Source organism: Magallana gigas, chromosome 4 (assembly GCF_963853765.1).
Source record: "Magallana gigas chromosome 4, xbMagGiga1.1, whole genome shotgun sequence".
Lineage (NCBI taxonomy): Eukaryota > Metazoa > Mollusca > Bivalvia > Ostreida > Ostreidae > Magallana > Magallana gigas.
Genome location: NC_088856.1, coordinates 48150397 through 48170353, shown reverse-complemented (window position 1 = coordinate 48170353; position 19957 = coordinate 48150397). Strand labels below are relative to the sequence as shown.

Below are 19957 nucleotides of genomic sequence, written 5' to 3'. Positions count from 1 at the left end.
CAGCTCATATTGCTTTAATAGATACCTTTGCGTCTTCCCAGTTTACATTCATCTTCACATATGTATAACAATGAGTGTTGTAGAGGTGCCATCCCGATTTGCATACTGTTTAAGTGTAGAAAAAATATCTGATAAGTAATGAATGAAATAAGAACAGTATTGGATGTTTTGTTCATATTGTATTTGTTGCATTCGTTTTAAGTTTCAAGTAAAGGCCAATAACATAATAATTGATCTTTAAATACATTATTATAATATCGTATTTTTCCCCAAGTGTATGATTGTTCGATTGCTGTCAAGTGACCGTCCGTTTTATAAATCTCACTGTACTAGATTTTCATAACAAATTAATAGGTTTTGACATGTGCAACAATATGATGTCACAATAGTTAAATCATTACCTTTACATTTTCATGAAAAAATACTTTTCAAGAGAATTAATTTTTGATTTATCAGAATAAAACAATTGTAACCTTTTGATATCGGTCAATACACGGTTTTATAAACCTGATGAGAGTACATATGTATATTTATACTGCGTCCACGGTCAATGTACTCTCATTCAGTTTATAAAACCATGTATTGACCTCATCAGAAGGCTATAATTTCATATTATCATATCTGACATTATTTACATTATTATTTCTTTAACTTGTCTTGACAATTTTTTACAACAAGGTTTGATTTTTTTCTAAATAAAACACCACTATAAACTAACTTTTGCTTTTATGTATAATCTCAATTAAAGCCAAAAAAAAACTTCTTTAGAATTAGTTAAAATGTGATGTTGTCTGAAAGTTATTTCTTTAACACTAATTATTTATTGAAGACTTTAATTCGCTTATTTAGTATTGTTAACATACCGTTCAAACTATTATAAAGCTTCCATCCGATATCCACTCGATTTCTATCAAAATCTCCCTCGACGAGACGAGTTTTCAAAAGATGGCAAGTTCCTGTCGCACTGGAATACAGAAATCCGGCACAAAATACACAGCTACTACTGCACTCAATCCGACTAAGGTCATACCTGGTCTCTATGTAATTAGCGTTGCCAGTGACGGGAAGGAGATCTTTGAACGTTTCATCTCTCTCAAAATTAAAATTCCTGTTAAGTGTCATGACATCACAAACCAAGAAACAACTCATAAAAACAGCAAAACGTTCAAAATAAGTCCCTATCACTATCATCCTTATATACTATTGCATCTGTAAAAGTTCGCAAATATTGTTTGAGAAAATTTGAAATGAACCCAATCCAGTGTGTTGCTCTATCATATGTATAGCTTTTGACTTTTTTCCAAACAGTTATTATTGGTTTTTAATGTCATTAATGGAAATATCGTTACAAACCAACAGCCAACCAGAAACCTCGGTTCTGTGAAGGGCGTACATGTAATTGTTTCACCATTTTGTAATGATTCTTCAAACACTGACTGTGATCCAAATGTATGCAATGTTACATAATAACAACAATTGAGTCGCATAGAGGATTTGATATTTGATGTAGCATCCCGTTTCTTTAATCGGACATGTATGCATAATGATCATATTAATATAAATCTCAATTCACGTATTTTCACTCGTTTTACTACAACAGCAATTATCATAAGTACAGTTTACTGAATGAAAGACATTTGAGTAATTTTGATTTTATAGACAGAAGAATTCCATGTTGTTATGGTGTTATGGTTATAGCATGCACCGCTTGTAACCTCCTCATACCAATTAGAACAATACTTAAACCAATGTTTATTCACGACGAATTTATTTCATGATTCAACGTAGAAAAATTGGTTCACGACTTATTTTTGTAATTCAGATGCCGATTATTTAAAAACTGATTCGGGGTAAGCAATATTCGAAACAATAAGGCTCTCGCAAACATGGCAAAAATTTCTTGCACGAAAAAAAAATCTTTACAACTAACTTCAAGTTTTCCAATTTCTTTTGGTTGTTTTCAGAATGAACAATTTAAATTCTAAAGACCGTCTTTGTTTCGTTACTTAAGGTACTGATCATGAGTATACTGTGTACGTTAATCTTGTATGATTTAATGTACGACACAATGACGATATGAATCAGTCTTATATCTCTTGGAAAAATCCGGAAATCTGATTGGTCCACAGAGTTGGTTTTTGTTTTGCATAGTTAGATCACATAATGTAGCGTTATGCTATTGATTATAAAAGATTTTTGAAAGTTTCTTCCAATCTAATTTTATGTTAAAACTTGAACCTTCTGGGACCCCAATATTGGTTTGGGGTTACGGTTTGAACAATTTAGAACCTACACTACATAAGGATACTTGAATATCATTTGTCACAAATTGTAGCAGAGTACTTTTTGAGAAGGAATTGTGCCATCTAACCAACACCAGCTCCATAAGAGTACTAGTGTCTTTGATGGAATCCGGCCTTAAAAGAGCGATATAAGCACCAACTGTTTGGCACTAGGTACAAAAGGGGTACTGATGGCTGGTATAGAGGGTTACACTAAAAACTTGGGATATCAGATCAGTAAGCCCAAAAAAAATCAATACTTTGTGACAAAAATACCATTGCTCGCATTTACTCTCCATAAGAACACTTAACGTTTAGACGCAAAGTAATACACAACACCACAATAAAAACAAATTAACTTTTTTATATTAAATCCGATTATGTAATGCGTCTTGGTAAAATGGGTAAGCAAACCCGGGCAGGTGAAAAATAAAAGCCGGGGTAGATCGGCAATCGTCAATTCCAAATTACACATCGTTTTGCAGCAATATATACAGCGAATACAAATATACTGGTCCGTAAAATATCCTGAAAATTTTAAACAGATTGGCAGATTATTAACTGCCAATCTTTTGTTTTGCCCGGCCCGGTTTTGCCTACCCTTTTTACCAAGACTCATGGATACTGAACCCAAAGCTATAAACTGATTGAAACACGACTTTCCTTTATTATTATTTTCGTAATAACTCAGATTTGAAACAGAATTACCCCATATTTTTGCAATTTATATTTTCCTTTTCATAAGGATTATTTATGCTCAATTACATTGAATTTGACTCAGTTGTTCTTGAGAAGAAGATTTTAAAAAATGCACCCCCCTTTTTCTACAGTTTCGAGGTTTTCTCCGCTTTGAATAAAGAACGGTCTTTCATTTTTGCAATTTATATTTGCCTTCCCATAAGAATACTTTGTGCCAAATTTGGTTGAAATTGGCCAAGCGTTTTTAGAGAAGTTCAAAATGTAAAACGTTTACAGACAGACGGACGACAGACAAAATGTGATCAGAATAGCTCACTTGAGCTTTCAGCTCAGGTGAGCTAAAAAGCTTTATATAGTTTATATTAATATTTACATCTTTCTGGGTTTTAACAAAAAAGATTACCTTTTTATTTTTTATCGAATGAATCGTGAATCAATTTATACCTGTCAGCATAAACTGTGCCCAACCGGTTTATCTGTGTGATTGGGTGACTATAGATTTCCTACCTTAAATCAACTATTGGAAAAAATTTTCATTTTTTCTACTCTTCAGTTTCTATCTCCAACACAAGGAAAATAAAATATTAAGATATAACTTCTGTTTGAAATAGTTTATTTTGTCTATCAAAAAAATCAAAACTTTGACAAAACGGTACAGTGTTGACTAGTAAAGCGAAACTCTTAGTCATACAAATAATTTTGAGTTTGTTTTCTTTATCTCATTCCTATATATGGTATTAAATTTGAAAAGAAATTAATCAAAATGGTCTATTAAAATGAAAACAGTTGCCATATGAGGAAAACTAATGGAATTAAACAATGAATTTAAAGTTGAAATGAATGCATTTCGGGTCTGGAATTAAATGCATTAAAAGGAGAGAACTAGATAGATGAATCAATTTGACAACGGTTCCATACGGATTTTCCCCATCAACTTTACACAACCTGTGCATCTCAATACAAAGTTTTGAATGTTAAAATTTTTAAGCAATAAATAAATTTGATAATTCATCATGTTTTCCCCTGAGATTTACAGGAATAAGGAAAGAAACAACTACATGCATCATTTCTTTTTTTTTTCCAGAAACAGAATGAAATATTTTTTGCTCCTGAGATAATGGCAGACCATGTTGGAAATTTACCAAAAAAAAAGAAAGAAAAATAATGAAATAAAACAACCCTTCTTCAGATTATCAGTATCAAATATTTGTAGATGTTATGGGAATGTATGATGAATAAGCTCTCCTATAATAAAACTAAAGTGTCATATGACCTAAATCTCAAAATATGTTGATACATGATAACATCACAAACTGATTACTAATGCTTTGAGGGGTGGATCCATATTTTTTAAGAATTAAAAATCATCCTTTTCTTTATTTTCCTTTGCTTGAGTTCTTATTTCTGTCATTATAATTCACTTTCTTTTAATTTGCTGTTCAGTTCTTCAAGTATCAATCTCTTCTTTATTATTGCTGATTTCAACTCCACTCCTTTGAGTAATGGATCCACTCCTGATAATTCAATAACATATTCCATTACACCTTTTTTCTGATTAACATGATAACATATGACACACACACACACACAGACTAACAAACATACACACTGATCGTACATGATCCTCTCTTTCTAACAGTGAAAAACTAACTCTCTCTTGCTTTCTCTCAAACAAGTTGCCATGTTTGTAAATATTGCAAAGCCTCTTTTCTGTATTTCAAAAAGAGTCCTAAAAAGAGTAATATATTTAAAAAAAAAAAAACGCCTTCAAATTTTTTTGTAATTTTTCCTCACAAAATCAAAAAATCTTTTTTTTTTTGAGTTGTTGTTGCATGGACAAGAAATATAAGTCTACTTTCAGAAACTCCCTATAACATTTGGCACAAAATAAAAATATTTGTTGTCAGTAATATGAAAACTTGCATTTTCTTTACATATGTTAAACGTTCATACAAGTGAATTTTTCATACAAGTAATTCCATTTTAATGGGGAATATAAAAAAAATGTCATTAATGCTTAAAGTTAAAAACATCGGACATTAGATTTGATAATCAGTCTTCAAAATCAACAAAACCATCACAGTACAAAAAGTATTCAATATCACAAGATACAGTGCTTGAAGTACCAAACAATAGTTCAACTAACAGGGAAATCCCCTGGTGGAAAGTCGACCAATCAAAATGCGCCTAAAACAACGTAAAGCTCTGAGTCTGCAACAGACTTCTATAAATAGATCTCACTCTTGAAGGAGGGTGACATTATAGTGACACTGGTGTGATGTTTAAAACTTCTAATGACGGGTGTTTCATTAATATCTGAAAATAAAACATACACAGGTATTAACTACCATATCATAATCATTTCTGGCTTATGCCATAAAAATACAGTTGAACATCAATATCTCGAACACTGATGTATCAAAAACAATAGATTTGTGGAAGTGATTTGTAAGACCCAACCAATTATTTTTAAGTATTTTACCCTCAATATCTCGAATATTCAGGTATTTCAAAGTCTTTAAACAGTCCCATCTAGTTCGTGATAACAAAGTTTGACTGTATATGATTATATCTTTTTCCAAAGAAACTTAGAGAATTTTTCATTTCAAATCATATTTCTAATATCTTTTATGAAGAATTACACAGACTCTGATACTTTTATGCTTACAAAATCAAGCAATGAAAGAAGTCTACACAAAATCTGATAATAAACCAAAATTTTGAGAACTACATCAAGCTACAGTACTTTTTTAATTTCATTATTTTGTAAAACACAAACTATTTAAACATATTTTTTTCCATTTTTTTTTTCATTTGACATTATCAAATATGTGAAATGGGAAAATTTTATATCCCTTTCAAACAGTTTGCTTTAAAAATCATCTATGGAAATAAAAAGTAGAAAAAAAAAATAAACCATAAAAATTCCTGTAACACATTCCTTACCTATAGTAGTTTGGCTTGAATGGACCAGTTTTATTCAGACCTAAGTATTTTGCCTGTTCATCAGTTAATTCTGTTAAGTGGGCATCAAATGTAGGCAAATGCAAACTAGCTACATATTCATCTGAAAAAACAAAACAATCATGTTGTATACAATTTGTGTTTAGAGGGGGGAGGGTTTCTGGTCTTTTAATTTGGGGTTCTGATTTATTTTGAGGGCTTTCCAACAATGTTTGTTTCTTTTTTTTAAATAAGAGATTTAACTTTTATTTCATTATTCACAATCATGAACAATTTCAATTATTGCTGATTGGAACCTTGAACAAAATCTATGAAAACATTGTTATAGTCTTAAAAATATCACTAAAATGTCATTAAATTAAGGATTTTAATACAACTACTCTTTTAATATACTACAACAGCATTAAATATTGCACTTCATGATAATCTGTTTTTGTTTATCCCTACAACTGCACTGAATTGTGCATCTAAGGAGGCTCGGAGGTCAACAATTTAACCATCAGTGCAGTTGTAGAGATAAACAAAAACAAGTTGTCATAAAATGCAATATTTAATGCAGCTGTAGGATATTAAAAGAGTAGTTGTATTAAAATGCAAAAAACAATGACATTAATGGTTTTTCCCTTAGTTTATAATATAGCTTTTAAGTAAACAAATCACATTGTTAATTCATTTATGGTTTTTTCCTTAGTTTATAATATAGCTTTTAAGTAAACAAATCACATTTTTAATTTTTAGGTGCAAAATATACGATATGATTGAATCTCGTTAGCTTAAAAACTAAGATAAACTAAGGAAACAACCATTAATTTTTACTTCAAAATTTCAGTATTTTCCTTTATTTTTTTATAGAACTCTTCTTCTAAAAAAAGTAAATACAGTCTAAAAATGGCAACAACCATCGAGCCCTCATAATCACAACTGAAGCACAACGTACCCATTTTTTTTGGCAGTAGGTAGACATCTTGCTTGTATCGCCCCTGGGGTGCGTTGTACAATTCAATCAGGGCCAGGGCCTGTGTAGCTGAGGTGATGGACACCACAAAAGAAGGGACACTGGAGCAGCTCAAGTTCACCAGACGACCCTGAAAGGTCATTTATAAAGGTCATTTGTGAAGGTCATTTCAAGGTCCAGTCTTAACTATAAATAGTTCAACCATAGTTTAATGGAATCAAAATGCATTTACAGCTATGCACAATATTTAAAAATGATATGAGTATTGTTAACATTGAACATATATTAAAATCATGTGCAAATTTTTGTTTTTCTCTGGCCATTCTTTGATAAAGAATCAATTGACAGATATTCAAACAATGAACACTTTTTACACAATCACAGTGTTTTTGGCCGTAATATCTAGTCTCAAAATTTTTATTCTATACCTAATTGATGGATACAACTTGAATAAATGTATACTATTTCCTTTACAAATCATTTTTAATAAAAAATAAAAAAAAATTGCCTATTAAACACTTGACAATTATCAAACTCATGCAAAGAAGAGAAAAAGATATATACAAAATCTGGAAATTCATCTTCGCTAGCCAAGGGTTTCTGATCCCCACCGCTTCTCATGTTCGTAAGAAGTGGTGCGAATTAGAAACCCTTGGCTAGCGTAGATGCTGGAAATCTTGAAAGAGTTATTTTCCACCCAATGTAGATGCTTATTACAAGTATTTATACATAATAAAATATTCAAAATTATTTAATATTTGTGCTTTATGCAATTAATGATACATGAGAAATTCCACAATGTAGTATCAGTAACATTCATAGAAGGATAAAGCTTTCCACACACCTCGGCTAACAGGATGATCCTCTTGCCGTCTGGCCAGATGATGTGATCCACCTGTGATCTCACCTTCTCCCACGTCAGGTCCGGGGTACGCAGCGAGCCCTGGATAAACATGACAACAGTTATAGGAGGAAGCCATCAAGTTAAAGAAGCAAAAAAATCAGACAGAATTGACTTGTCAGAGGATAAAATTTTTGAAGTTTCTTTTTTTCCACCCTTTTGATAGAAGATTAAACAACTGAGACAAAAAAAATTATCAAGGAGGAAATTTTAAAAAGGTTTCTATTCTTTTTATTCCAACTTGTAATTTTCTTCTATCTATTTTTGGTTGTTTAAGCTAAGTATAACAATAGAAAAGATAACAAATTAAGTGAGACATAAAACAGTAAATAGCTTTTCATTATTGTATCCAAATCAAAATCAATATGCTGAGTATTTCCTTAACCACACGGAGAAATTAATGCGTATCTACATGAAACTTGGGTCTCCCGTCCTGTGTATCTTTACAAGCGCATATGAACAGTAGATTTCATATTAATGTGAGTAATTAATATTCATGTAGATTCCTAATTAAATGTGAGTACTAATTAATATTCATGTAGATTCCTAATTAAATCCAAGAAATTAATATTTCACAGATTTTAAAAATCTCAATAGCCTTTATTGGACAATTGTAACTAAATGAAACTTTATTAAAAAATTTGGTGTTCACTATTTTTATATTCGAACAATTTGAGGCAAAACGGTTGAAAAACACGGAATCAAGTACTTGCGTAAAATAAGGAATCTACAGTAGTGACACAGGCGGTGACACAGACAATGACACAGACGGTGACAGAGACAGTGACACAGACGGTGACAGAGACAGTGAGTTACTGACCACATCAATCTCTGTGTTGGAGTGGCCCATGTTACACACAATACAGCCCGTCTTCATCTTGTCCATGTGGTTCCTCGTCACCACATTCTTGTTTCCTGAGAACAGAATAAAAACATAGTCACCACAGAAATTCTAAAGGAATCTTTAACCAAAATGTCACACTTTAAAAGACTTGTTATAAGCAGAAAATATGGAAGAATTGCATTATTAGCTTGGTTTTCCACTATGTATTGTGGGGAGAATTCACCCCTGTTTATTTTGGCCCCTTTTGCTCTTGTTGTCAGCTGGCAAATTTAAAACAGGGAGAATTCAAATTTCTCAAATTATCTCTCGTTCGACACAACTTTGTCTGGGCGAATTCAAGACATAGTGAAATGGTCTGCAAGTGTAGAAGGGCGAAAATAACACAGGGTGAAAATAACCCTGTATACAGTATATAATTTTAACAAATAGTAAAACACTCTACCAGCTAACTGCCAGGGACAATCAGTCTTTAACTGTTATTGTGTCTTTATATCCAATTAGTTTAAGAAATATATCATGTTAGAATAAAACTAATTCATGGTAAGCAAATTCGCTGAAACTGTCTTTTACTGTATTATTGGATTTCTAGATGATAGAAATGTATACCTAAGTTCAAATTCTGTGTGTGCAATACAGACAATTTTCAGATCAAATTTTACCTGTACAGGTGATGAGGATATCAATATTTTTGACAACCTCCTCTAGTCTGGTAACACGGAATCCATCCATACTGGAAAAGAAACGAAATTATTAACATATAATATTATGACAAAATATTCATTGCGTATTTATTGTTACCAAAAAAGATATTTATAGATGCAAGTAGAAAGTTTCCAACATTTTTATATTATCAAGGAAATTAACTATGAAAAAAAATTAAAAATTTTCAACTACACAAAATTTAAATACCTATCTTCAAATAGAACTAAAAACATTCATTGACAGGCAAAAAACTCCTGACATATTCAATATCAATCGACTCACCAAGCTTGGAGGGCACAGATTGGATCAATCTCAGCGACCAGCACATTACAACCAAGTCCCTTCAGGGCCGACGCACAACCTTTTCCAACCTGGTCACAAAATGTTGCAAAAATAAATATTAAGCAAATGAAGGAATAGCAATTCTGAACAATTATATTATTGAATGTTTTTCTAAAACTTTTCAAGAAAAAAAAAGAAGAAATGAATTAAAAGAAAAAAGCCCACTTCAAATAATTATATCATTGAAAGTTGTGAATTGAAAGACATGAATTTAAAGAATAATTTTACTATTGAAAGTTTCATCACTTTGGTCAAATTTTCACCAAAAGTTGTAAGAGTTATTCCCCTTTGACTAACCTCGCCATATCCACAGATGATGACCTGTTTACCTCCAAACATCACATCAGTTGTGCGTTTCAATCTGAAAAACAAGAGTTTATTCAAATTAATCACCAAGATTTTAACAATGTAACAGTTTACTACAAAGTGAAAGATATTGTATCAGGTAAAAGTTGAACATTTTCATTGTAATATTGAGTAAAATGCTAAGCTATAATGAAATTGTAAAATTTAATATGCTGCATTCTTACATGAACTACATGTAGATATTTCAAACATTTTTATCAAAAAATTAAGTTGAAATACATGAATTCTAAATCGGAAAATCTGTAAACAAACTTACGCATCCAAGATGGATTCACGGCAACTGTACAGGTTATCAAACTTTGTCTGGAGATGAAAAATAATAGGATGAAAACCTTATATTACAAATGTTCTTAAAAATACAAAAACTACATAAATAACTTTCAATGTAAAGAAAAAAAAAATAATAATTGTTTTCATTTCCCATGTTAAACAGTAATGATAAAATATCTTTTTGAAAGCGTAACACCTGGTACTATGACTTTTGCTGATTATCTAAAGTTGTAAATTATGTAGCGTTTTTATACCTCAATGAAAAAGGAAGATTAATGAACTTCAGGTACTCGGGTACATTCAATCAATTTGAATAATGCAAGCCAAAGATGACAGTTGCGATTATTTAAGTGAATTTCATTAGTTGGAAGACTTCCATTTCTGGACCAATCACATAACACCAAGCCTTCAGTATATTGACCAAGAGTTACCTACCTTGGTGACGGAGTCATTGACGTTCATGGCAGGCACGGTAAGTTTTCCGGACTTTGAGAGCTGATACAGACGATGTACACCAGTAACGCTCTCCTCCACAATCCCCTTGATCATGTTAAACATGGCGGGGTAGCGCTTCAACATCAGGTGGGTGGCATCCCCTCCATCATCCAGGATCTAAAATATTCGTCAAACACACACAAAGGTGAAACATGTGGTCAGAGTATTTACATTTTACAAAATCATAAAAAAATTAATTATAAGGTTTTTACTCATTCTCTTTTTTTTTGCAGGCATTCTGGACATATTTATTAAGTCTGATATGGAAAAAACCTCCAAAATATAGATTTTTTTTTTTATTGAAAATGACAATTTTGAACACTTTTTCACCTTGTTTACTTAAAAATTAAGCAGGGATTTTGTTAATATCATTTAAAGGCCATTTTAAGAATCCTCACAATATTATTTCATAAATATGTAAGCCCATTTCACTAACTAGATCTTCACTTTAATAGTTAAACCAGATGATGAGTTATTACCATGTTCGGCTGCCAACCCTCCGAGTTGATACATTTGTCAATGCACCACCAGAAATCCTCCTCAGTCTCGCCCTTCCAGGCGTAGATGGAGAATCCCGCCTCCGCGAGCGCAGCAGCCACCTCATTCTGTAATTAAAGAATATCACAGTAATTCCAACTACAAATTGTGTAAAAAAAATAAAAGATAATACTTATACTACATATCCCTAAATTGGTATAATCAATTTGAAACTAAATAGTTCCTTTTTATGCAATAATATGCTCAACAGAAATTCAAATTCATCACTCTTTAGCATCACTATATAACAATGACAACTTATAATGCTCAAACCTCAAGTCTCAAATAGGACATTTTAATTAAAAATTATTATACAAAAATTTTTGTAGTGGACCAAATTAATATTCATAAAAATCTTTTTGAGGGCACCTCTCACTAACATGTCACACACATATTGACCACAATTTCCTTCTACTGAAGGATTAACTCAAGAATATCATCAAATAAATAAATCATATCCCCATAAACCCTTGAGTGGGCTGGATGATTGTGACCATTTTATGACTTTTTAAAAGAGAGATAATATGAGACATTAGAATTCGCCCAGTCTTAAATTTGCCCACTGACAATGAAGGCAAAAGAGGTCCGAAACCCCCCCCCCCCCCCCCCAAAAAAAAAAATATGGGTATACTTCCCTGTATACAGTGGATGAATTCAGTTACACTGACATATTGCAAGAGACCTGAGCAAGCTGACAATTTGATGACCAGTAAAAGCAATGAATAACAATAAGTAGAGCCAAGGTCATAGGCAGCATACTATTGCCCTGGCCCCCCCCCCCCCTCCCTCCCATTGAATATTAGCTGTAACCGGGGAACAATGTCAGAGGATTTTCCTTTGTGATCTGAGAATTCAGTATCAGCAGCAAACTCCTGCAGGGCTGATAATTCCAGGAAAACCTTCCAGACCTTTTGATTGTTTGGTTCCAGAGAGATTTGTGACTGTGTTCATCCTTTGTGTTGGTACTTGGTCAGAATCTATGACTTGTGGGCTTTTCATAGAAAGGAAATTCAATGGGTTTTTTTTTTTTACTTTGCGGATAAAGGATATCCTGAGAGTTATTTTTTTTAACAATGTTGTATCTATATTTGTTGAAATGTTATTTATTAGCTAATTTGTAGTTTTGTACCAACAAAATACTTTTTCAATTAAACAATAAGTTAATACAAGCCTTTCAATAGATATCAAAACTAAATCAACTATCAATTTCCAAGAAATGTCCATCAAATTTTCAACAGCTTGTAATTAAAAGAGAGGCCAATTAATTCTAGCAGTGCTCTGCCTTTTTCCCCTCCTGAACTCTATCCATTCTGTGATTGGAGCTAAAACTCGTCATTCCATTTACTCCCCAAGGATTGTCTGTTCAAGCAATGGACTGATAATTTCTAACATTATTAGCAGTGGGACATGGAGAAAAATCAATGAAAGACAACAGACTTCCTGATTAGTGCTCGATCAGTCATCGCCAATGACAAACCAATACTTACAGTACGATTGTGTCAAACTCTTTAGCAATTGTGAAACGAAGGCCATCATTTTCCTTCAGTGAGAGATGATTATCTTGTACATAAAATGAGTTGTTTGAAGGAGTGATACCAATTTATCCCAGTGACTACGATATTGAGTCAAACGTCCATTTGTCAATTCAAAAAAATTAGATCGAAGCCACAATCATATAACTTGGTGTCTAAGACTGAAGAGGATGAGGTAGTCTCCAGCAGTTAAATATTTTTTTTCAGTGATATATTTTTCAATAATAACTTGACAATATGACAGTTAATGGAGTGCAGCATCAAAGGAGAAACTCATTTCATGTGTGGCTCATTCAATAATTAAAGGCACTCTACCGATATTGTAACATGTATTAATGAGGCACTCTACCGATATTGTAACATGTATTAATGATGTTTATATATGAGACAGAGAGAGAGAAAGAGAGAGAGAGAGCATTAATGTGTACTAAAGGAACTTTTTCACATGAACTTTCACCAAAATTTGAATCATGACTAGTGTGGATCTAAATTCCTCTACATATAATGAACATCCATCCTATACTGGTTCACCAGTCTTTACATCCTATACTGGTTCACCAGCCTTTACAACTGGCGTCTAGACCTTTGGTATGTACCACACAAGCCCTAAAAATTAATCATTCCTAAATGAGTTGAGGGTGAGGGGGCAAGGCAATACCAATACGGTATGCAGGAAAATATTTGCCCCCATTTTATATTTTCGGCCCTTTCGCCCTCGTTGTTAGCAGGCAAATTTAAGACTGGGCGAATTCCAATGTCTCAAAATATCTTTCTTAAAGCACAACTGTGTCTGGGTAAATTCAAGATGAGCAGAAACTTCTTGCTAATTTTAAAGGGCAAAAAACCCTGTAACAGTATTCTATTGCACAGAGTCTGATTATCTTTTGTGTTGCCCAAACCAACATAGCATTGTCCAAGTGATCTATTATGGGAAAGGGGCAATACTTTAACACTACTGCCCAAATGATTTGTTGTGTGGGGCAAAACCAACAAGCTATTGCCCTGCTGATGACTTACTTGTGTAGAGTAGATATTGCAAGCTGCCCATCGCACTGAGGCTCCAAGAGCTGCCAAAGTTTCCACCAACACCTGAAAAGATCAAATAGAGCTAGGTCATACAAAAAGCTTTATACTTAAATCATTAATTTTCTTCAAAAATAAAATTTTGTGCCTTAAAACTTAATGCTTTAGAATCCATTATCAAAGAGAAATTTGTGGCAAATTAAACAGGAGATTATTATTTAATTATCATAGTCAAATACTACATGTTTACAAGAATTTTGGATTTTTTATATTATTTATTAATCATAATTGTATCAATATAATAGATCAATGAGAAAGGCTTAGAGTCTAATGCCATACTAACCGCGGTCTGTGCAGTGATGTGGGTACAACCAATGATTTTGGCCCCGCTGAGCGGCTTGTCATTTTCTGCACGTCTTCTGAGAGCAATAAGACCTGGCATTTCTAAAAAAAAAAAAAAAAAAAAAAAACAGATGAAACAAAATTAACTCAATTGAAATATGACAAAATTTGTTTACTAAATTCATTTGGAACAAACTTAAAGAACAATCAGACATTGCCAGTCATGTTTGCAGCATTATGAATTCCAAAAATTTAGTTCATTTTGTTGAAAATATTTAAAGTTTTCTTAGACCTGTATTAAACAAGCTTTGTAAAGATGCTTGATGAGCTTAAAATACATATTCCCATTACAATCTGGCATGTCAACTGTGTCATGCATGTTCATATTTTAGTACAATTTGTAAATGTATGACTTTAATGCTTATGGAAAACTCAAACCAAATCTAGACTTCATTCAAGATTTTGTTACAGCGAAATGAAACACTGAGCATCTGAACTTTTCAGTGAACTAAAAGTTCAGGCATCTAAACCAAAACTCCAAAAGACTGATGCAGAAAATGTACAATGGTGGCATGACTGGAGCTTCCCAGACGAGCATTATGGCTTTCCAATGTTACCACTTCACTCCTAAATTGTTTTGTACTGTTGCCTGAAGTATCCACTTGTTGCAACAGAATGAAAGAAAATACTCCCAAATGTCAACATTACAGGCATTGATTCCTACCGAAGTCCTAATTACCCTTTCACAGAGCTGATGTTGTTTGCTCAAGGCTTTTAAACTTTACAAGGAACAAGACAAGAGATTTTCGCATTTCTCAAAGAAGAAAAAAATCTTGAGCATCTTCTGCGTCAACAATTTCTGTTGCTTTTCAGAGCAAAGGCTGAAAAAACACTCAATCTCTTAGTAATTATCTTTTTTTAATTAAAAAAAAAATATAAAGGTTACTATTGAGTTTTTAAAAAAATGAATTATAAGTCAAGTAGCCCATATTTCTTTTTTTCGAAATTCTGAAAAGAAGGTCTCAAGAGATATCTCTGGTAAGAAAATCATTTTTCTAAAGCCTCAAAGAAGTTTCAATCCCTTGAATTACAAAATTGTTTAAATGAATGAGATTCAAATAGTACACATTCTACAATTTCAGAGAACATCTGAAATAAAGTCTAAAATATTACAATCTATAATTCCAAAAGACTCGAAAAGATTACAAATGGATGCATTTAAAGGGGCCGACAGCCTAACAAAGCATTTTACTTTGTATTCAGCCATAAAGAAAGCCTGCCGACAGAACCCTCTCCCCTCCCCCTACAAACAATGCGGACACCTACATCACATGGCCATTCACTTAATATTCCTCTGGCGAAAATTCAATCCCGCATTGATTAATACTATTACAGGGCTTCTTTACCTTGCTCAGCAATCTCAATCTCCCGTCTTCCGAAAGCGGCATTGTCAATATTCTTCACGCAAAAGTCAGTGCTGCCTTTAGAGTTTCTCTGAAAGACAAAAAAATTATAGTAACTGTTCAATAGAGATATATAGACTCAATTTACATAAATTTATGCCTTTCTTGTTTACCGTATTTACTGCGGAATCATTTTAAGTGGGAGCTTATTTTCTTAGCTTGTTTTTTTTTTGCTTTTTTTTTTACTGTTTGTTGGGATATAATTTCTTTGGCTGTTAATTCGTAGGCGAACTGATGGGTACCAACAAAATCCATGATAATTTAGTCTAAAGATCGAATATCAATGATTCCACGGTATACAATTGAAAGGAAATAGACAGCTATGGTGCCATAATTAAGGGTATTTGCGTATAACATGCAACTGTAGATGATGAATTGACGTAATCATCTAAATAAAATATTTTTTCACTGTACATTAAAATATTTCAAAATATTCATCATATGATTTTGAAATATTGTAATAAAAATGCTGATTAAAATTAAACAGGGAACATGTCTAAAACACCTTAAATATCACAGGTACTCTACATTTTCTTGATATTCGAAAGCAGCATTAAATTGCTCATATAATCTAAAATCCATTGAACACTTCAAGAAAAAAAAAATTATCACTCCGTTGCATTGATTTTTGTGTTTGCACCAAACATCCTCAAATCTTTTTCTGTCGGAGAGTGTACAGATGTCAATCTAAGTTATAAATTAAACTTCTACAAGGAAGCTACCATAGCCAATGGAAAAACAAAACACTGCAGGAATTAATCTGTCTGAACAGATCATCTTGACAAAATAAAATAAACAAGAAGAAAACTTGTGTACAGAAAACACAGACTTGTTCTATCCACCACCCCCTCCCTTTCCAGTCTATCATAAAGGTTCCCATTTAGATGCAATGAACTTCCTGTAAGCATTCATATTTCTGAGAAGCCAAATTTTCTGTCACACTTTCTCTCTAGCTGCACCCCCCTCCCCTTCTTTCAAGGTTCAATCTTTTGATGTTCCAGATCAAAGTCTCACATAGAGCAATATATCCCTGAAGTCAATGTGAGTAGTATAGAGTTCAATATAGAACCATTTTAACAAGAGCTTGGACTTTGGGTAGCTGAGTCAAATGGCAATGTGACGTAGGCCTGTCTATTTCATTATAAGCCACTAGGGCATGGCTCTTTGAAATCAACAAGATTTTCTGGATTTTGAGGGAAGACTACGCAATCGGTGTATATTTCACTTGAAACCAGCGTCATTTTAACTTGTTTTGACACAAGAAATAGATCGTTACATCCTACTGAAAGTCCAAGGTCTTGTTAAAATGGTTCTAGCTGTAGGAAGTTCAGCCCATCTAATATCAAACAGAGAATTCTTCTGTAATAAAATACTGAGACTGTCAGGAGATTAAACTGTGTTAATTATTGCTTCATCAATATCTCCTCTTGCAAAGTTAGAAAAAAATAAAGAAAAACTAAGAATAATTGCTCTGATGATATTTCAACCAAATTAACCCCCCCCCTTCCCACTGTTATACAAGAAATTGTACTGACAAGGAGGATTTTACTGGGATTTTTCCATTATGTTAATTTCCTTAAAATTTGACATGAAATATGTAATCTGAACTACAATATAAATCTACAGTAACATCTCCTTCAGCTATTAATGATTTCTACACTAAACCTCTCTAAGCTGAATACTGTCTCCACTAAAACCTCTCTAAGCTGAATACTGTCTTCACTAAAACCTCTCTAAGCTGAATACTGTCTTCACTAAAACCTCTCTAAGCTGAATGCTTGTCTAAACTGTTCAGCCTCTCCTAGAAGCTAATTTATGTCTACACTAATACCTCTCAAAGCTGAATGACATTGGCATTTACACCTCTCTAAGCCGAATAATTTCGACACCTACCGGTACACCCCTCTAACCTACAGTAAATTCTGTCTACACTTAGTTTAACACCTCTCTAAGCTGAATTCTGTCTACACTTAATCTAACACCTCTCTAAGCTGAATTATGTCTACACTTAGTCTAACACCTCTCTAAGCTGAATTATGTCTACACTTAGTCTAACACCTCTCTAAGCTGAATTATGTCTACACTAAGTCTAACACCTCTCTAAGCTGAATTCTGTCTACAATAACACAACTTTAAGCGGACTATTGTCTACTTTAACACTGCTTAAAGCTGAATGCTGTCTACACTTAGTCTAACACCTCTCTTAGCTGATTTCTGCCTAATCTAGCCCCTCTTCAGGCTGAAATCTGATTACAGCAAGTTCTTCTAATCTTAGTCTTGTCCCTTGCAGTATCTTATATAATTGTATGTTTGTCTAATCTCTGGAAGGTTCTGAATAAGTTTAAATCTCTTCCTATTGTGCAAGTACATGTAACGTATTATCTGCCCATCTTTTTTTATCTCCCTTTCATTAATCAATCTGAGTGCTGTCTAGACAGACAGTTGGTCACCTGTTCAAATTGATTCCTTTATAAGTCGAAACCTGTTGACTCAGGAAAGTCAAATCATGTTTATTCTGATTCATAAAATTATTAAATATGTTTACGGTGAATCGTTCTGAACATAAAAGATTAAACTCCCCAGATCCCTAATTTTTGTGTACTTATTAAATTTGTAGTTATAGTGTATGTTTTTTTTAATCTAATAACACTGCTCCTTTTGGTACCTATTGTTACCTATCAATGCATGTAAACACTTGCTCATTTCTTACAAATCATGCTGCACTGTGGTACTGTTGCTTTGTCATAGAAATGTCTAATCATTAGAAAATGAATCATACACTGCAAACCAACTTCTATTTGTGTGCATGAAATTTTCAAAAGGTTCTCAAGAGCTTCATCATTGCAAATAATTCTAATCGCAAGCCTGTCCTCAAATGTCTCTTGTATCTTACTGTAAATTCTGTATTTTACACATTGCCAAGTACTTAATTCTGTAATTCTGCTGTTTTTGTATCAAAGCGCAAGAATATAAAATCGCGATTACCAATTTTGGTTATAATTTCCTATTAGTTCAAAACTGTCTAAAAAAAAAATTTAAGCGAGATTTAAAAATCTGCGAGGGTTGCTTCTCACTATTTTACGCCGAAATTATTTCCTCGCTTTTAATTTAAGGAATCTAACAGTATTTTCCTCTTAGACTATATCTTGATAATGAAAATCACTGTGTACCAGGTCTTTACATGCAAATCGTGAAATAAAGTTGCCACAAATAATCGTTGGTTAACAGTATATAAAACAATCCTATAAGCATGTATCTGATTCAATAGAAATTCAATGCTCTAAAATAAATATTGAACTAATTGATCCATCTATTACCCTAACGGATAATATACAATGGATTATCTTTAGTTAGCTGCAGAGCTTCTAGTTTAAGATTTTATCCAATTATATCTACTGAATCAGAGACCAATTGCATTAGATAATCCCACTAATCCTTTGATCTTAAAGATTTTTCAACATATTTAACACACCTGGTTCTTGTCCCGTGGGTTGACCTCGTCTTCATCAGATGAACTTCCAGTGTACGAGGCTACAAATAAAAAATAACACAATAAATACAACCTTTCCTTCTGTTTCCATGCTCATTTATACTCTGATGCCTTTCCACTATATTTTATTGTTCCCCATTATTTGCTTATTATTTGTTTACAAGGTGCTTGAACTGGATTTTTACTACCGGAATCTTACCAATGGTTAATGACCTTCCAAGTTTTGCCAAATATCATAAGTAACGTAAAGAGTCAACATTACCGGTATATATTTGGGCAAAAATATATACTTAATCTATGACATATTGGTGTGCATTCTAATATAATATTTAATCTAATTACAAATGCAGCGATTCAGTCATAAAGCAGAGTTAATTTATCTACACCATATCGAAATGATTGCAAATGAATATAACAATGTATATCTGTGGGGAAGGAACCAGTGAGGAATAGGGGGGAATGGCAAATTTTTGATACTTTGTATACTGTGACAATCTACATTAATAAATTAATTAATCAATCAATCAATCAATTAATCCTTCTTAGTTCACAAATAAACAACGAAACGTAAATAAACTACGGTAAAAGCATAATTGGTCAGTTAAATAGACTAATTATCCTGTGGCTTGAGAAAGTATTGGAAATCTAGCAGGCCTTTAACAAGCTTGTCCATGTAAATTACGGTATTGGTACTAGTGGCAGACCACACAGTATTATTTGCCTTATAGGGGTACTGTTATTGGTATTACA

The 19957-nt window shown here is 32.8% G+C and overlaps 1 protein-coding gene across 9 annotated transcripts in view; it reads right to left on the bottom strand.

The window, feature by feature from the left end:
* Positions 1-4736: 4736 nt before the first annotated feature.
* LOC105326266 (S-adenosylhomocysteine hydrolase-like protein 1) overlaps positions 4737-19957 on the bottom strand; it is a 33235-nt gene continuing 18014 nt past the window's right edge. For 7 of the 9 annotated variants that reach the window (XM_034449491.2, XM_034449493.2, XM_034449495.2 and 4 more), the window contains 15 exons: positions 19190-19248; positions 15661-15748; positions 14256-14356; positions 13907-13978; positions 11300-11425; positions 10761-10937; positions 10312-10358; positions 9987-10050; positions 9630-9718; positions 9305-9375; positions 8622-8716; positions 7745-7843; positions 6883-7030; positions 5928-6048; positions 4737-5297 (listed from right to left, as the gene is read on the bottom strand). In XM_034449491.2, the coding sequence (XP_034305382.1) occupies positions 5291-5297; positions 5928-6048; positions 6883-7030; positions 7745-7843; positions 8622-8716; positions 9305-9375; positions 9630-9718; positions 9987-10050; positions 10312-10358; positions 10761-10937; positions 11300-11425; positions 13907-13978; positions 14256-14356; positions 15661-15748; positions 19190-19248 (1364 nt within the window). In that variant the 3' untranslated portion in view covers positions 4737-5290. Of the gene's footprint in view, positions 5298-5923; positions 6049-6882; positions 7031-7744; positions 7844-8621; positions 8717-9304; positions 9376-9629; positions 9719-9986; positions 10051-10311; positions 10359-10760; positions 10938-11299; positions 11426-13906; positions 13979-14255; positions 14357-15660; positions 15749-19189; positions 19249-19957 lie in introns of those variants that run through there. The other 2 variants (XM_034449492.2, XM_066082660.1) reach the window with 1 other exon arrangement.